The sequence below is a fragment of the Cherax quadricarinatus genome, chromosome 43, assembly GCF_038502225.1.
Source record: "Cherax quadricarinatus isolate ZL_2023a chromosome 43, ASM3850222v1, whole genome shotgun sequence".
NCBI classification, from domain to species: Eukaryota; Metazoa; Arthropoda; class Malacostraca; order Decapoda; family Parastacidae; genus Cherax; species Cherax quadricarinatus.
This window is the reverse complement of record NC_091334.1, coordinates 12,346,659-12,363,915: the sequence shown is the minus strand read 5'-3', so window position 1 is coordinate 12,363,915 and position 17,257 is coordinate 12,346,659. Positions and strand designations below refer to the sequence as shown.

General features: G+C 41.5%; 2 protein-coding genes across 4 annotated transcripts in view; one reads left to right on the top strand and one right to left on the bottom strand.

Moving 5' to 3' along the window:
• scat (VPS54 subunit of GARP complex scat) overlaps window positions 1–3,689 on the bottom strand; it is a 77,501-nt gene extending 73,812 nt beyond the window's left edge. The window contains exons 1-3 of one of the 3 annotated variants that reach the window (XM_070093579.1): window positions 3,642–3,689; window positions 1,016–1,152; window positions 403–560 (exon numbers count right to left, since the gene is read on the bottom strand). In XM_070093579.1, the coding sequence (XP_069949680.1) occupies window positions 403–560; window positions 1,016–1,128 (271 nt within the window). In that variant the 5' untranslated portion in view covers window positions 1,129–1,152; window positions 3,642–3,689. Of the gene's footprint in view, window positions 1–402; window positions 561–1,015; window positions 1,153–3,246; window positions 3,464–3,641 lie in introns of those variants that run through there. The other 2 variants (XM_053784303.2, XM_053784304.2) reach the window with 2 other exon arrangements.
• Window positions 3,690–4,220: 531 nt separating this feature from the next.
• Window positions 4,221–16,149, top strand: LOC128694121 (dynein regulatory complex protein 8-like). The gene is made up of 4 exons (XM_070093490.1): window positions 4,221–4,362; window positions 8,867–8,990; window positions 9,186–9,321; window positions 15,805–16,149. Exons 1-4 carry the CDS (start codon window positions 4,260–4,262, stop codon window positions 15,982–15,984), a joined length of 543 nt encoding a protein of 180 aa, XP_069949591.1. The 5' UTR covers window positions 4,221–4,259; the 3' UTR covers window positions 15,985–16,149.
• The last annotated feature ends 1,108 nt before the right edge of the window (window positions 16,150–17,257 follow it).

Sequence of the window (17,257 nt, the reverse complement as noted above, 5' to 3'; positions counted from 1 at the left end):
ATATATAATAAATTTTGAGACTACAGACAATAATAAAACTACTACTAGTGCTACCAAAAGTGCTTAACTATATTTAACCTTTTAAACACTTAACAAAATTATACAGGCATCTAAAAAATGGAAAATAAAAGAATAACACTAGGTTTACTCATCAAAGTAAACAATCAATCCTCAATTTCTGTACGCTATGATCAGCAACTGGCAACTTCTTAAATGCAGATGACCTTTCTGACATTCATGTTTTTTATCTTAACCTTTACAGAAGCTAGAGAGTTTAACAAACTTTTATCACAATCAAGACAAACAAAATAACTGCATGTTGGAAATTAAAACCATACTGTTAATTATGCAAATGGCTGCAAGAAGTATGAAACCTCATACTTCAATTACATACATCCTTACCTTTGCTAAGCATGGTGAAAGCATGGTGTTTTAATACATGGTCCTCATAATCCTGGTCACTCACACCCTCAAGTGGTAATGATGAACACACACCATTGTAGCCATACCTACATACAAAACTTCCACCTTCCTTTGCACAATGGCAATCCCGTATATGTCTGCAGAGATGAATTGTATGATGAAACAGAAAGTTACTTTAAAAAATTAATTAAGAAAACTTTTCCAATATAAACAGCATTATAGTTTATGACCTTTGTATTACAGTAACAGTCATTAGGATTAATATTAAACATCATAAACAAAATACAGTGGACCCCCGGTTAACGATATTTTTTCACTCCAGAAGTATGTTCAGGTTCCAGTACTGACCGAATTTGTTCCCATAAGAAATATTGTGAAGTAGATTAGTCCATTTCAGACCCCCAAACATACACGTACAAACACACTTACATAAATACACTTACATAATTGGTTGCATTCGGAGGTGATCGTTATGCGGGGGTCCACTGTATTATGAGTAATGATTAAGCCTGAAAAAATATAATTCATAGAAGGTGGACAAAATACAATATTATGTAATAAAATATTCTTTTAACACATCAAGAATGCTCACTTAATAAAATCATTTGGAAGTTTAAAGATGCGACCTTGGCAATAGAGACACTGTCGCCAGCCATGACCGGTCGCCACTGATGACGACCCTATTCCACTTCCAACTTCAGTCATTACGAATATTCATGATGCCTTAAACTGAAAAAAAAAATTATGACCAATAGAATGATACTGCAAGAGATTATGTAAAAATTAAAAATTATTAAGTGTTTGGCACACATGAAACAATGTAAATGCTGCCATCATTTGCTTGAATAATAAATCATAGCCAAGTTTGGGAGAAGTTTTCAGCACAATCTACTAGGTATCAAATGATTTGCAATAAAACATTGGTGAGTAGTATAGATCAGGGTAGAACTTCAGTTTACAACTGAAAGAGCCCAGGATCAATCCTGGGCAAGGCAAGATGTATGGGCATGTATTCTAAAATCTGCTCTCCCTGTTCACTTTGCAGTAAATATATATTGAGGAGTTAGTCGGTTGTTTTAGTTTATATACTGGAAAAGGACTTAGAACAGTAACAGAAATAAGCACACTGTTTGGCTTTCTTGGGTTATTAACCTTCAGGGACTGACAATCCCAACAAAGTCTTCTTCATTTAGGTTTATAAAAATGGTGCAAAGCACTAAAATTAAGAAAATAGTTAGGTCGGGCAAAATTTGTCAGGAAATAGAGCAAGTGTTTCTTGATGCTGGTCTTAATCATATGATGACCCACCAATGGAGCTTTCAGTCATCTGACTGAAGTCTTCCACTAGCTTATCAGTTCACCCCTTTAAAAATGATTAACATTTTTATTTATAAAAAATTAACTGAGGACTTATGATCAAGCTTCCACTACTCACTGTGTTGTCTGACAGTTTACAAAAATAGGGTTAACATTCCAGTTTTCAAGAAGGAAGACAGGAAAGAAAGCTTAAATTAATAGTTTCCAACATATTTTTTCACTGAGACCTAAACTGGCCACTAACATAACCTCCCGACCCTCAGGCTCACGATAAAATGTAAATATGGCAGAAACCTCTTGGCAAACTGCCATTATAAGGAAAATAATTATTTTTATTTATGGTCTTTATCAGCCAGGCTGTGATGCATGGTTGGATGATCAGGCCATCCATAAGGATGCTTGGTCTGATACTGGGTCAAAAGGGTGTTGACCTGTGGAACACAATCCAGGTAGACTCCAAGTAGAGGGTTAGTAACCTAGGGTAACCCAAGCCACTCACTCTGACTTATTTCCATTGGCAGTGAGCAATGGAGAACATGATGATGTTCAATAGAGATCGTTTCCAACTGCTTAGATACGAAAAGAATGAAGAACTCAAAGGGGACACTGTATACAAAACCCAAGAGGATAATCAAACAGCACAAAAGTAACACATGAAAGATCTGGAAGTACAGTGCAACCTCAGCACTCGAACAGTTCTGTACTCAAACAATTTGGTATTCAAATGCTTTGTTCGGTAAACAAATTGCTCAGTAGTCAACCAACTGCTCGGCACTTGACCAAACAAGCACAAATGCCAGAACTCTGCTGTAAATTATTTTGTGTTTCTTCACATTTTTTGGTGTTTTTAATATTATTTGTATAAATAAGTTACCATGGGGCCTAAGAGGGTTTGTGATAACAGCCAACCAAACAGAAAATTGGTTGGGAAAAATTTGTTTTGTGCTCGAACAGATCGGCACTTGAACAGCTTTCTGGGACCAATTAAGTTCGAGTGCCGAGGTTCCACTGTAATTATGTCAACTGACCCTTCTAAGAATATATAAAGTACATGTCAGTATAATAATTAAGTAAATTTAGACAATGAATGACAGTGATAATGAAGACAATTTCATTTGGATTATTAACTCAAGAGAATAATAACCCAGGATGACCCAATTAAAACACTATACAGTATTTATTTTCATTGGGACCCTACGATCCTCTTCCCCATGATGTGACTTACAACAGTAGGCTAACAACGGGGCTCCTACTGACCGTTAGATAAACAGGGCCAAGAAGTGTAAGGAAACATGTCCACTTCCACTTGAACTGGAAACAAACCCAGGTCCTTCAGATGTGAACAGGCGTTACTACTCGAGCCACTGACCCCCAATAATAGGTCACTCCATAAGGGGATTAAAAGCAAATATAACAAAACTGACAGCAGCAAGTAGAAGGTTAAGAGGATGGACCATGAGCTAGAGTTCACCACCCTACTAACTATAAAAGATTACAAATGCTTACCGTTTAAAATATACAATACTGAGTCGAGGTTACGTAGGACATAATCTTCCAGGATAATATTTTTCTTCTTTTCGTTATAAACCTCGTGTTTAGGCTCACACCTTTATCTGGAGTGATAAAGCTGCCATTTATAAACCAAACAATTGTTGCAATAGGTTTAGCAGAGTTTAACCTCACAGCTGCTCTCAGCTGAGATGCCATAACCTAGTGGATCAGTCCCCCCCCTTCAATATTCAGACTATTTGTGCCTTTGTATATTACTATCATCTAACTATATTTATTTCAAGTATATTAAATAGTCTTCAAGGTATTTCTCTTAAAGAGCAAAAATAAAAATATTGGAGCTATTTTTATCACTTAGTATTATGCCATTTTCCATGTAGTTTATTTCTTACCTTCCATCAAGGTAAGCTGGTATTTTCTCCTGAATTTCCTCCTGGTGGGTCTATGTGTCAAACAAGTAAACGTAAACACCCACAAGACTTTACAAAAACAAACAAAATAGAAAACACTTGCGTTTATAATAAATTTATTTGTTTATAATAAATCACAGTTTTGTGATGGATAAGTAAGTCTAAAATAGAGAAGTGCAAGCCATCAGGAATGACCTAAAGGCAATTAAAGAGCCGCTTCACAATTAACTTTATCTTCTTATCCACCAATTAATATTTCTTCACTGCTTTTCTCTTGTATATTAGTAACTTTATATACTTGTACGCATATAAACAAAATATCTAAATCATCACATTTCATAACATTTAACTCAGCATGCGATTATCATCAATTCACACCCAGGAAAAAACAGGAATAAAGTCAGACATACCATATGATGATAACAACACTGACAATGAATATTAACGCAATTCATTAACGAATAACTTAAAAATAATCATATGATGAATTTGCCCTCATATTAAAAAGCTAGGCATGTATACGGACCCGCCCGTCACCATGGTAACAGTAAACAACTTAACAATAACAACAGCAGCAACCTTTAACTTACCCATGTTAATATGTCTCTGGATAAGAGGCTAACCGAAGTATTTACGTTCTTCCAAGATAAAGATAAGAATGTTGTATCTGTCAAAGATATACCAACGATAATTAGAACTCTAGGTGAGACGTTAATAAATAATAACGAGGCTTATATTAAGATCTAGTCCCCCTGAAATATCGCACATTATTTCCTTTCTTTTTTAATATCAACATTCTGTATTTAACACGGCACAAGCTGCCATTTTTTTGTGAAAATTGTTATTTTGGGAGATACCTGTAGATTACGTATAGTCACTTCCGGGGGTCACCGCCCCCTGGCTAGGTCCCAGACCAGACCTCTTGGTTGTTGGCCTGATCGATCAGGTTGTTGGTGCTCTCCGCACTCTGTTCAAATTATGCACCGCAGTCTAGATAGTCAGGGACTCATCTGAGGAATTAATCGAGTTCCCTCATGAAGACGGCCAGGGACATTAGCAAAAATAATACTTTAATTTTAAGGCGCGTTGCACGTCAGGACCAGTCAACAGTTAGCATTGATGCTCCTGGCCTATCACAAAATACTTAAAAAAAATTAATCGAATATAAGCAAAAGCGCACCAGTCCCGTATGTACTGCTGGCGGAGTAAGGTTAACTTACCTTAGGCTGGGTTTTGTTAGTCTCGGCAGTTTCTATATAAATAATCTAAGAGTTCTTAGGAAGGATAACTATACTCATCGCCTCGACTGTGTCTTTCATGATACTGTTGCAACTTGATGTTAAACTAACTACCCAACATGACTCTTGTTAGCCAGCTGGTGTACATGACTCTTGTTAGCCAGCTGGTGTACATGACTCTTGTTAGCCAGCTGGTGTACAACATGACTCTTGTTAGCCAGCTGGTGTACAACATGACTCTTGTTAGCCAGCTGGTGTACAACATGACTCTTGTTAGCCAGCTGGTGTACAACATGACTCTTGTTAGCCAGCTGGTGTACAACATGACTCTTGTTAGCCAGCTGGTGTACAACATGACTCTTGTTAGCCAGCTGGTGTACATGACTCTTGTTAGCCAGCTGGTGTACAACATGACTCTTGTTAGCCAGCTGGTGTACATGACTCTTGTTAGCCAGCTGGTGTACAACATGACTCTTGTTAGCCAGCTGGTGTACATGACTCTTGTTAGCCAGCTGGTGTACAACGTGACTCTTGTTAGCCAGCTGGTGTACAACGTGACTCTTGTTAGCCAGCTGGTGTACAACGTGACTCTTGTTAGCCAGCTGGTGTACAACATGACTCTTGTTAGCCAGCTGGTGTACAACATGACTCTTGTTAGCCAGCTGGTGTACAACATGACTCTTGTTAGCCAGCTGGTGTACAACATGACTCTTGTTAGCCAGCTAGTGTACAGCATGACTCTTGTTAGCCAGCTGGTGTACAACATGACTCTTGTTAGCCAGCTGGTGTACAATATGACTCTTGTTAGCCAGCTGGTGTATAACATGACTCTTGTTAGCCAGCTGGTGTATAACATGACTCTTGTTAGCCAGCTGGTGTACAACATGACTCTTGTTAGCCAGCTGGTGTACAACATGACTCTTGTTAGCCAGCTGGTGTATAACATGACTCTTGTTAGCCAGCTGGTGTACAACGTGACTCTTGTTAGCCAGCTGGTGTACAACGTGACTCTTGTTAGCCAGCTGGTGTACAACATGACTCTTGTTAGCCAGCTGGTGTACAACATGACTCTTGTTAGCCAGCTGGTGTACAACATGACTCTTGTTAGCCAGCTGGTGTACAACATGACTCTTGTTAGCCAGCTGGTGTACAACATGATTCTTGTTAGCCAGCTGGTGTACAACATGACTCTTGTTAGCCAGCTGGTGTACAACATGACTCTTGTTAGCCAGCTGGTGTACAACATGACTCTTGTTAGCCAGCTAGTGTACAGCATGACTCTTGTTAGCCAGCTGGTGTACAACATGACTCTTGTTAGCCAGCTGGTGTACAATATGACTCTTGTTAGCCAGCTGGTGTATAACATGACTCTTGTTAGCCAGCTGGTGTATAACATGACTCTTGTTAGCCAGCTGGTGTACAACATGACTCTTGTTAGCCAGCTGGTGTACAACATGACTCTTATTAGCCAGCTGGTGTACAACATGACTCTTGTTAGCCAGCTAGTGTACAGCATGACTCTTGTTAGCCAGCTGGTGTACAACATGACTCTTGTTAGCCAGCTGGTGTACAACGTGACTCTTGTTAGCCAGCTGGTGTACAACATGACTCTTGTTAGCCAGCTGGTGTACAGCATGACTCTTGTTAGCCAGCTGGTGTACAACGTGACTCTTGTTAGCCAGCTGGTGTACAACATGACTCTTGTTAGCCAGCTGGTGTACAACATGACTCTTGTTAGCCAGCTGGTGTACATGACTCTTGTTAGCCAGCTGGTGTACAACATGGCTCTTGTTAGCCAGCTGGTGTACATGACTCTTGTTAGCCAGCTGGTGTACATGACTCTTGTTAGCCAGCTGGTGTACAACATGACTCTTGTTAGCCAGCTAGTGTACAGCATGACCCTTGTTAGCCAGCTGGTGTACAACATGACTCTTGTTAGCCAGCTGGTGTACAACATGACTCTTGTTAGCCAGCTGGTGTACAGCATGACTCTTGTTAGCCAGTTGGTGTACAACATGACTCTTGTTAGCCAGCTGGTGTACAACATGACTCTTGTTAGCCAGCTGGTGTACATGACTCTTGTTAGCCAGCTGGTGTACAACATGACTCTTGTTAGCCAGCTGGTGTACATGATTCTTGTTAGCCAGCTGGTGTACAACATGACTCTTATTAGCCAGCTGGTGTACAACATGACTCTTGTTAGCCAGCTGGTGTACAACATGACTCTCGTTAGCTAGCTGGTGTACAACATGACTCTCGTTAGCCAGCTGGTGTACATGACTCTCGTTAGCCAGCTGGTGTACAACATGACTCTCGTTAGCCAGCTGGTGTACAACATGACTCTTGTTAGCCAGCTGGTGTACAACATGACTCTTGTTAGCCAGCTGGTGTACATGACTCTTGTTAGCCAGCTGGTGTACAACATGACTCTCGTTAGCCAGCTGGTGTACAACATGACTCTCGTTAGCCAGCTGGTGTACAACATGACTCTAGTAAGCCAGCTGGTGTACAACATGACTCTTGTTAGCCAGCTGGTGTACAACGTGACTCTTGTTAGCCAGCTGGTGTACAACATGACTCTTGTTAGCCATCTGGTGTACAACATGACTCTTGTTAGCCAGCTGGTGTACAACATGACTCTTGTTAGCCAGCTGGTGTACATGACTCTCGTTAGCCAGCTGGTGTACAACATGACTCTTGTTAGCCAGCTGGTGTACAACATGACTCTTGTTAGCCAACTGGTGTACAACATGTCTCTTGTTAGCCAGCTGGTGTACAACATGACTCTTGTTAGCCAGCTGGTGTACAACATGACTCTTGTTAGCCAGCTGGTGTACAGCATGACTCTTGTTAGCCAGCTGGTGTACAACATGATTCTTGTTAGCCAGCTGGTGTACAACATGACTCTTGTTAGCCAGCTGGTGTACAACATGACTCTTGTTAGCCAGCTGGTGTACAACATGACTCTCGTTAGCCAGCTGGTGTACAACATGACTCTCGTTAGCCAGCTGGTGTACAACATGACTCTCGTTAGCCAGCTGGTGTACAACATGACTCTCGTTAGCCAGCTGGTGTACAACATGACTCTCGTTAGCCAGCTGGTGTACAACATGACTCTCGTTAGCCAGCTGGTGTACTACATGACTCTCGTTAGCCAGCTGGTGTACAACATGACTCTCGTTAGCCAGCTGGTGCACAATATGACTCTCGTTAGCCAGCTGGTGTACAACATGACTCTTGTTAGCCAGCTGGTGTACAACATGACTCTTGTTAGCCAGCTGGTATACAACATGACTCTTGTTAGCCAGCTGGTGTACAACATGACTCTTGTTAGCCAGCTGGTGTACAACATGACTCTTGTTAGCCAGCTGGTGTACAACATGACTCTTGTTAGCCAGCTGGTGTACAACATAACTCTTGTTAGCCAGCTGGTGTACAACATGACTCTTGTTAGCCAGCTGGTGTACATGACTCTTGTTAGCCAGCTGGTGTACAACATGACTCTTGTTAGCCAGCTGGTGTACAACATGACTCTCGTTAGCCAGCTGGTGTACAACATGACTCTTGTTAGCCAGCTGGTGTACATGACTCTTGTTAGCCAGCTGGTGTACAACATGACTCTTGTTAGCCAGCTGGTGTACAACATGACTCGTTAGCCAGCTGGTGTACAACATGACTCGTTAGCCAGCTGGTGTACAACATGACTCTTGTTAGCCAGCTGGTGTACAACAGCAACACACAGTGACTAGTATAAATGTTAGACAAGTCTGGTAAGACTATGCCTTAGTTACTTTTATATATATGACGAATATTTCTGAAGCAGAAGCTATTTAATATAGTACAGAATATATTATGAGTGGGGAAACTTACAATTTATGTAATAGTTTACATTATCCATATAATATTTGGAATAAAAATTGCAATATTATATAAATGAGAAATACGAAAGTTAATGAGAAAATGTGACAGGTCTGGTACCATCAGAGGCGGAGATGAGAAAGACTGTGGCAGCTATGTTAGGAGATGAGAGTGCTGACACAGTTCATCTAGCAGCCTTCCTCACCATAGCTAAGAAACTCATCCTGGACAGAAGGTAGCTATATTTTTAATCATATTCTGTGTCATACTTAATGCTATAGACAGCCTGTTATTTTGATAGCTTTACTCGTCCTGTAGGTGGTAAGAATAATGGATGCTCTTACAATAGCAGGTGGGCAGAATTAATCTTTACTCGAAGTCTTATCGTGTACAAAGAGAACTAGTGTTTGTGTGTATGTGTGTTTGACAGGTTTCCGGGGAGCAACAAGGAAGAAGTGGGTCGTGCCCTGGCCGTCTTGGCAAAAGAGGGCAGGAACTACCTGGAGGAGACCCACCCGAAGCCAGAGTCCAAGGGAGGTGTTTACGGCGATGGCAAGAAAACAGTGGTAAGTGACGTCAAACTCAAACCATTCCCTAACTCATTCTCGTGGAGGTGGATGTTCTTCGTTACTTGGAGAACATCCACCTCCACGTGGTGAGTCCTGAGCATTGTGAATGACTGGAGGTAATCAGCCATTCAAAATAGCTGAGAGCTGCTCACACTCCACATATTGTCTGTGCCTGGGAAAAAAATATACCTAATTCTTCTTGTAAATTATTTCACCTTCAAATATGTCTTCAGTCTATTAAAGAAAATGCTACAACACACTAGGCACACCATTTAAAAGAGACAAGAAGGTACAGATCACACAGACCTTGGGAAACAAATCAGGGTGGTTACAACCAATCCAGAAAAAGAAATTTTTTAGTGCCAGGAAGAAAAAGAATCTGACAGGAAATGACAGAAATACTACACCACCTCGGATCACTACTGGAGTGGAGGCACCATCAGTGGCCCCCACTCCAGAACAACAGATATTAGTGCCAGCAAAAAAAGATCCCTACATACCATCAATACAACATTTATTTTTGCAAATATACAGGGTCTAAGGTCATCAGCAAACAACAAAATACCTTTCATCAGTGGACTGATCACAGTCCACAGAGACCCACACAAAGGATCATTTTAACAAAGAAATATGGCTCCCAGGTTATAACTTATTCAGATGCGACAGAAAAAAAAGCAACAAGGAGGGGTTGGAAATTGAAAATTGACTACTGCCTGGAAAATTTCCAAACTCCTGCCCCAAACACCTATGTAGCAAATAATGTTTTAGCAGAAATAACCCCAAGAGGCAGCTCAGATGAAAATTCACACACACGCATGAGCTATTAAATCTCTGCAACAAATTCACCTTAAGCCAGCAACACTGGAAAATACACTTGACCTTTTAGTTAGTTAGTTTAATGTTTATTATGCACCACATACCCATCCTGTGAGCGGTAGTCAAAAGAATACAGAGGTACATAATGGGTCCAGGGACTGGGCCTCAACGTTTTGATAGCAGAGCAGGTTACAAAGGTAATGAACTCCAGGTAGATCTGGTCACAATCATGACAAGTTACAAAGGTATTTACAGATTTCAGAGGTACATAATGGGTCCAGGGACTGGGCCCCCAAAGTTTTGATGACTTGGCACGAAATATAACAGTATCAAAGACAATACACTCAGATCATAACATAACAGAGGTACAGACATGTATGCGCAGGGCTCCTGACCAGCAAAAGATTAGTTATGAGAGTGCTTTCACCAAATTGAACCTCAGTAACAAAAACATACAGTGGGATCACATACAGGAGACAAGAAATACAGGAAAAACTTAAAACCATAAATGAAATTGAAAAAACAAAATACTCATTTTCTTATGCCAAATCTAGGGCAAAAACCACATCCAGTATTGGACCCCTGCTTAAACGAGACGGGACTTACACAGACAACAGCAAAGAAAAGATTACGATACTGAAGTCCCAATATGACTGCTTTTAGTGAGCCGTTAATCAGACTAAGGGTAGACAATCTAAATAAAAAATTTTGACCGAGACTCAAAATTTGGTAAATTCAAGAATTTATGATATTATCCTAACACTACAAGATTTTGAAAAATCAATAAATGGCATGCCCATGCACTCTGCCCCAGGACCAGACTCGTGGAACTCCGTGTCCATCAAGAACTGCAAGAAGCCCCTTTCACGTGCCTTAAATATTCTATGGAATGGGAGCATGGACAAAGGGGCCATCCAACACTCACTAAAAACAACAGACATAGCCCCACTCCATTGCTTTACTGCCACAAAGGTGGAAGTAAAGCAATTGCAAAGAATTACAGACCGATAGCACTAACGTCCCACATCATAAAAATCTTCGAAAGGGTTCTAAGAGGCAAGATCGCCACCCACTTAGATACCCAACAGTTGCACAGCCCAGGGCGACATGGGTTTAGGTCAGGTCGCTCCTGCCTCTCACAACTACTGGACCACTATGACATGGTCTTTGATGCTCCTGAGGACAAAATACAGATGTATTGTACACAGACTTTGCTATAGCCTTCTACAAGTAGGATCATGGTGTAATAGCACACAAAATGCGTGATTAAGGAATAATAGGAAAAGTGAGTAGATTGATTTATAACTTCTTAACATAGACAGAGTAAAGTCAGAAGCAGCTACAGTGAAAAACTTTGTTCCACAAGGTACAGTACTCCCATCTCGTTCCTCATCCTTATATCTGACATAGACAAAGCTGTAAGCCACAGCAATGTGTTCTCCTTTGAGGATGATACCCGAATTTGCATGACAGTGTCATTCATCGAAGACACTGCACATCTCCAGTATAATATCTTTATTTCTACAAGTACATGTACATAGTATACAGTCCTAGCTGACATCAATGACATACTACTATATAGAAAGCCGCTTGCTATGCAGAGCATTTCGGGCAAATTATGTCAATTTTGTCCCAGGATGCGACCCACACCAGTCAACTAACACCCAGGTACCCATTTTTACTGATGAGTGAACATAGACAACCGGTGTAAGGAAACACGCCCAATATTGCCACCCTTGCCAGGAATCGAACCCGGACACTCAGCATGTGAAGCAAGAACTTTTCCACCAGGCCACGGAAAGCAACATGAAGTTCAATGAAGACAAATTTCAAATACCCCGCTATTGGAAACTCGCGGAAATAAAAACTATCGGAGTATAAAACAAACTCCAAAAACACAATAGAGCGAAAAACTAATGTGAAGAACCTGAAAGTGATAATGTCAGAGAATCTCACTTTCAAAGATCACAACAACTTATCTACCACGTCTGCTAGGAAAATTATAAGATGGATAATGGGAGCCTTGAAAACTAGAGATGCCAAGCCAATGATGATTCTCTTCAAATTTTTTGTTCTCTTTAGGCTGGAATATTGCTGTACACCAACGGCCCCTTTCAATGCTGGCGAAATTGCAAACCTTGAAAATATATAAAGAACTTTCACAGCACGTATAAGTACGATAAAGCACTTAAATTACTGGGAATGGTTGAAGTCCCTTGATTTGTACTCCTTGGATCGTAAGCGAGAAAGATACATGATGATATACACTTGGGAAATCCTAGAGGGTCTAGTCCAAAATCTGCACACAAAAAAAAATCACTTCCTACGAAAGCAAAAGACTCGACAGGAGATTCAACATCCCCCTGATGAAAAACAGGGGCGCCACGAGTACGCCATGTGACAACACAGTGTCAGGGGCCCAAGACTGTTCAACTGCCTCTCAGCATACATAAGGGGGATTACCAATAGACCCCTGGCTGTCTTCAAGAAAGCGCTGGACAGGCATCTAAAGTCAGTACCTGACAAGCTAGGCTGTGGCTCGTACGTCGGTTTACGTGCGGCCAGCAGTAATAGCTTGGTTGATCAGGCTCTGATCCACTATGAGGCATGGTCACGGCCAGGGCCGCGGGGCCGTTGACCCCCCGAAACCCCCTCCAGGTACACGGAATCAAATTTGGTTAAGCCTCATGAAACAATCTTGTTTGCACAGAACTGCTAAATGTCTCAAATGATGTAGTGGAAGTTTTAGCAGTAAAGGTCGAGAACCAAAACCTAGTCATTGTGGTAGTCTACAAGCCTCCGGATGCAACATCCCAGCAATTCCAGGAACAGCTGTTAAAAATTGACCACTGTCTGGAAAATCTTCCAGCTCCTGCACCCAACATCTTGCTCCTGGGGGATTTCAACTTAAGGCACCTAAAATGGAGGAATATAGCAAATAATATTGTTGCAGTAATAACACCAGGAGGCAGCTCTGATGAAAACTCACACTCACAAGAGCTTTTAAATCTCTGCACAAAATTCAATTTAAACCAGCAAATAATAGAGCCTACTAGACTGGAGAATACACTAGACCTCATCTTCACTAACAATGATGATCTGATAAGAAATGTCACCATATCAAAAACAATATACTCAGATCACAACATAATTGAGGTTCAGACATGTATCCGTGGAGCCCCAGACCGACATGAGACTAGTCACGAGGAAGCATTCACCAAATTCAACTTCAATAACAAAAACATAAAGTGGGACCAAGTAAACCAAGTCCTAACCGATATAAGCTGGGAAGATATACTAAGCAACACAGACCCCAACTTATGCCTAGAACAGATTAACTTGGTGGCACTCGATGTATGCACAAGGCTTATTCCTCTAAGAAAAAGGAGGAGTAGATGTAAAATAGAAAGAGACAGGCGCTCCCTTTACAGGCGACGGAAAAGAATAACAGAGCGGCTAAAAGAGGTCAATATATCTGAAATGCGTAGGGAGACACTGGTCAGAGAAATAGCAAGCATCGAACTTAAGCTAAAGGAATCTTATAGGAGTCAGGAATCGCGGGAAGAACTAAAAGCCATAAATGAAATCGAAAGAAACCCAAAGTATTTCTTCTCTTATGCCAAATCAAAGTCGAGAACAACGTCCAGTATTGGGCCCCTACTTAAACAAGATGCGTCCTACACAGATGACAGCAAGGAAATGAGTGAGCTACTCAAGTCCCAATATGACTCAGTTTTTAGCAAGCCGCTAACCAGACTGAGAGTCGAAGATCAAAATTATTTTTTTATGAGAGAGCCACAAAATTTGGTTAACACAAGCCTATCCGATGTTATCCTGACGCCAAATGACTTCGAACAGGCGATAAATGACATGCCCATGCACTCTGCCCCAGGGCCAGACTCATGGCCCTATCACGAGCCTTTTCCATCCTATGGAGAGGGAGCATGGACACGGGGGTCGTCCCACAGTTACTAAAAACAACAGACATAGCCCCACTCCACAAAGGGGGCAGTAAAGCAACAGCAAAGAACTACAGACCGATAGCACTAACAACCCATATCATAAAAATCTTTGAAAGGGTCCTAAGAAGCAAGATCACCACCCATCTAGAAACCCATCAGTTACACAACCCAGGGCAACATGGGTTTAGAACAGGTCGCTCCTGTCTGTCTCAACTATTGGATCACTACGACAAGGTCCTAAATGCACTAGAAGACAAAAAGAATGCAGATGTAATATATACAGACTTTGCAAAAGCCTTCAACAAGTGTGACCATGGCGTAATAGCGCACAAAATGCGTGCTAAAGGAATAACAGGAAAAGTCGGTCGATGGATCTATAATTTCCTCACTAACAGAACACAGAGAGTAGTCGTCAACAGAGTAAAGTCCGAGGCAGCTACGGTGAAAAGCTCTGTTCCACAAGGCACAGTACTCGCTCCCATCTTGTTCCTCATCCTCATATCCGACATAGACAAGGATGTCAGCCACAGCACCGTGTCTTCCTTTGCAGATGACACCCGAATCTGCATGACAGTGTCTTCCATTGCAGACACTGCAAGGCTCCAGGCGGACATCAACCGAATCTTTCAGTGGGCTGCAGAAAACAATATGAAGTTCAACGATGAGATTTTCAATTACTCAGATATGGTAAGCACGAGGAAATTAAATCTTCATCAGAGTACAAAACAAATTCTGGCCACAAAATAGAGTGAAACACCAACGTCAAAGACCTGGGAGTGATCATGTCGGAGGATCTCACCTTCAAGGACCATAACATTGTATCAATCGCATCTGCTAGAAAAATGACAGAATGGATAATGAGAACCTTCAAAACTAGGGAGGCCAAGCCCATGATGACACTCTTCAGGTCACTTGTTCTATCTAGGTTGGAATATTGCTGCACACTAACAGCACCTTTCAAGGGAGGTGAAATTGCTGACCTAGAAAATGTACAGAGAACCTTCACGGCGCGCATAACGGAGATAAAACACCTCAATTACTGGGAGCGCTTGAGGTTCCTAAACCTGTATTCCCTGGAACACAGGCGGGAGAGATACATGATTATATACACCTGGAAAATCCTAGAGGGACTAGTACCGAACTTGCACACGAAAATCACTCACTACGAAAGCAAAAGACTTGACAGACGATGCACCATCCCCCCAATGAAAAGCAGGGGTGTCACTAGCACGTTAAGAGACCATACAATAAGTGTCAGGGGCCCGAGACTGTTCAACTGCCTCCCAGCATACATAAGGGGGATTACCAACAGACCCCTGGCAGTCTTCAAGCTGGCACTGGACAAGCACCTGAAGTTGGTTCCTGATCAGCCGGGCTGTGGCTCGTACGTTGGTTTGCGTGCAGCCAGCAGTAACAGCCTGGTTGATCAGGCTCTGATCCACCAGGAGGCCTGGTCACAGACCGGGCCGCGGGGGCGTTGACCCCCGGAACTCTCTCCAGGTAAACTCCAGGTAATCTTTGTAAGATCCATATGGTTTAGTGCTCAAAGTGAATATAATAATAATTCTCGCACCTCGAATGATACTCGTGCAGATTTGAACGTAATAAAAGAAGGACAAGTCCAGCATGTTAGGTGAGAACGGGTAAAAAATAAGCGAGACGATTTTTCTCTCGTTTGATTATTTATTGTTGACTGTGACAGTTCCGGCCAGCTGGGAGCCTGAGCAGAGAGGACCTGCTTCGTCTCTTGACCTGTGAAGGGGAGGCCCTGACGCAGGACGAGGCTGAGGAACTAATACTCTCCCTTCCCATGAAGGACTCTGACCTCGTTGACCTCGACCAGTACGCTGCCCAGCTGGTTCCTCCAGCTCCCTTCCTCTGATCCTCCCAGCTGGTTCCTCCAGCTCCCTTCCTCCCAGATGGCTCCAGCGACCTGCTAAACAAATGTACCCAAAACCTGTATTTACATTATTATTATTATAATAAAAAAGAAGCGCTAAACCTACAAGGGTCATACAGCGCCAACCTGTATTTACAACTTAATAAACGCTCATTCAAACGATATTTTTATATTATTCCGCCTCTTTACCTTTGTACGGCTTTGTAAGTCCATTTCTATACCTATATATATATATATATATATATATATATATATATATATATATATATATATATATATATATATATATATATATATATATATATATATCCATCACAGTGTCGGGCGACAAGGAGGAGCTGCTGACCACAGGGAGGAGTACAAGATCAGCAAGTACAGGGACATAAGCCAAGAGTATCAATTTATCCCAGTGGGATCAGAAACCTTGGGATCATGGGGAAAAAATACCACACGTTTCCTTAAAGAATTGGGTTCCAGACTAATCGACACCACCAGGGACCCAAGGGCAGCCACTTTCATGTTCCAGTGCCTCAGCGTGGCCATCCAGAGGGAAAATGCTTGCTGCATACTTGGCTCGCGTCCGGCTTCGGAGGAGCTGGAGGAAATTCATGATCTTTAACACATTGCACCATTGTATTCATGTATGTGTTTTCTGTAAATGTATTCTGTTTATTAATAAATGTTCACATAGAATATAAAATATAGGGGGTGGTAGGAGAAGAAAATATTCAAACAGCTCCGGGGAGAACCTTGAGTTTTCCCCTGAGGTGCGTTTATTGTCTTCTCTGAGGATGAGGGTCCCCAGTACAGCTATAGTGGTGGTACTTCTCTCTCTCTCTCTCTCTCTCTCTCTCTCTCTCTCTATATATATATATATATATATATATATATATATATATATATATATATATATATATATATATATATATATATATATATATATATATATATATATATATATATATATATATATATATATATACAAAATCTGAGACACCTGCAGGGTGCAACAACGGATGAATTAAAATTATTTAAAGGGATCAAGCTGGATCAGAATAGGAGAGAGAGAGAGAGAGAGAGAGAGAGAGAGAGAGAGAGAGAGAGAGAGAGAGAGAGAGATGCCTAGCAACTTTGTTTACCAGTTGAGTATATTGACATACAGTTGCTGCACCCATCATGTACCCTTCAAGGAGGGAAGGCAGAAGCCTTGAAGCTAGTGCAAGGCTCTGAAACCAGAGAACTGGAGCTACCCTGC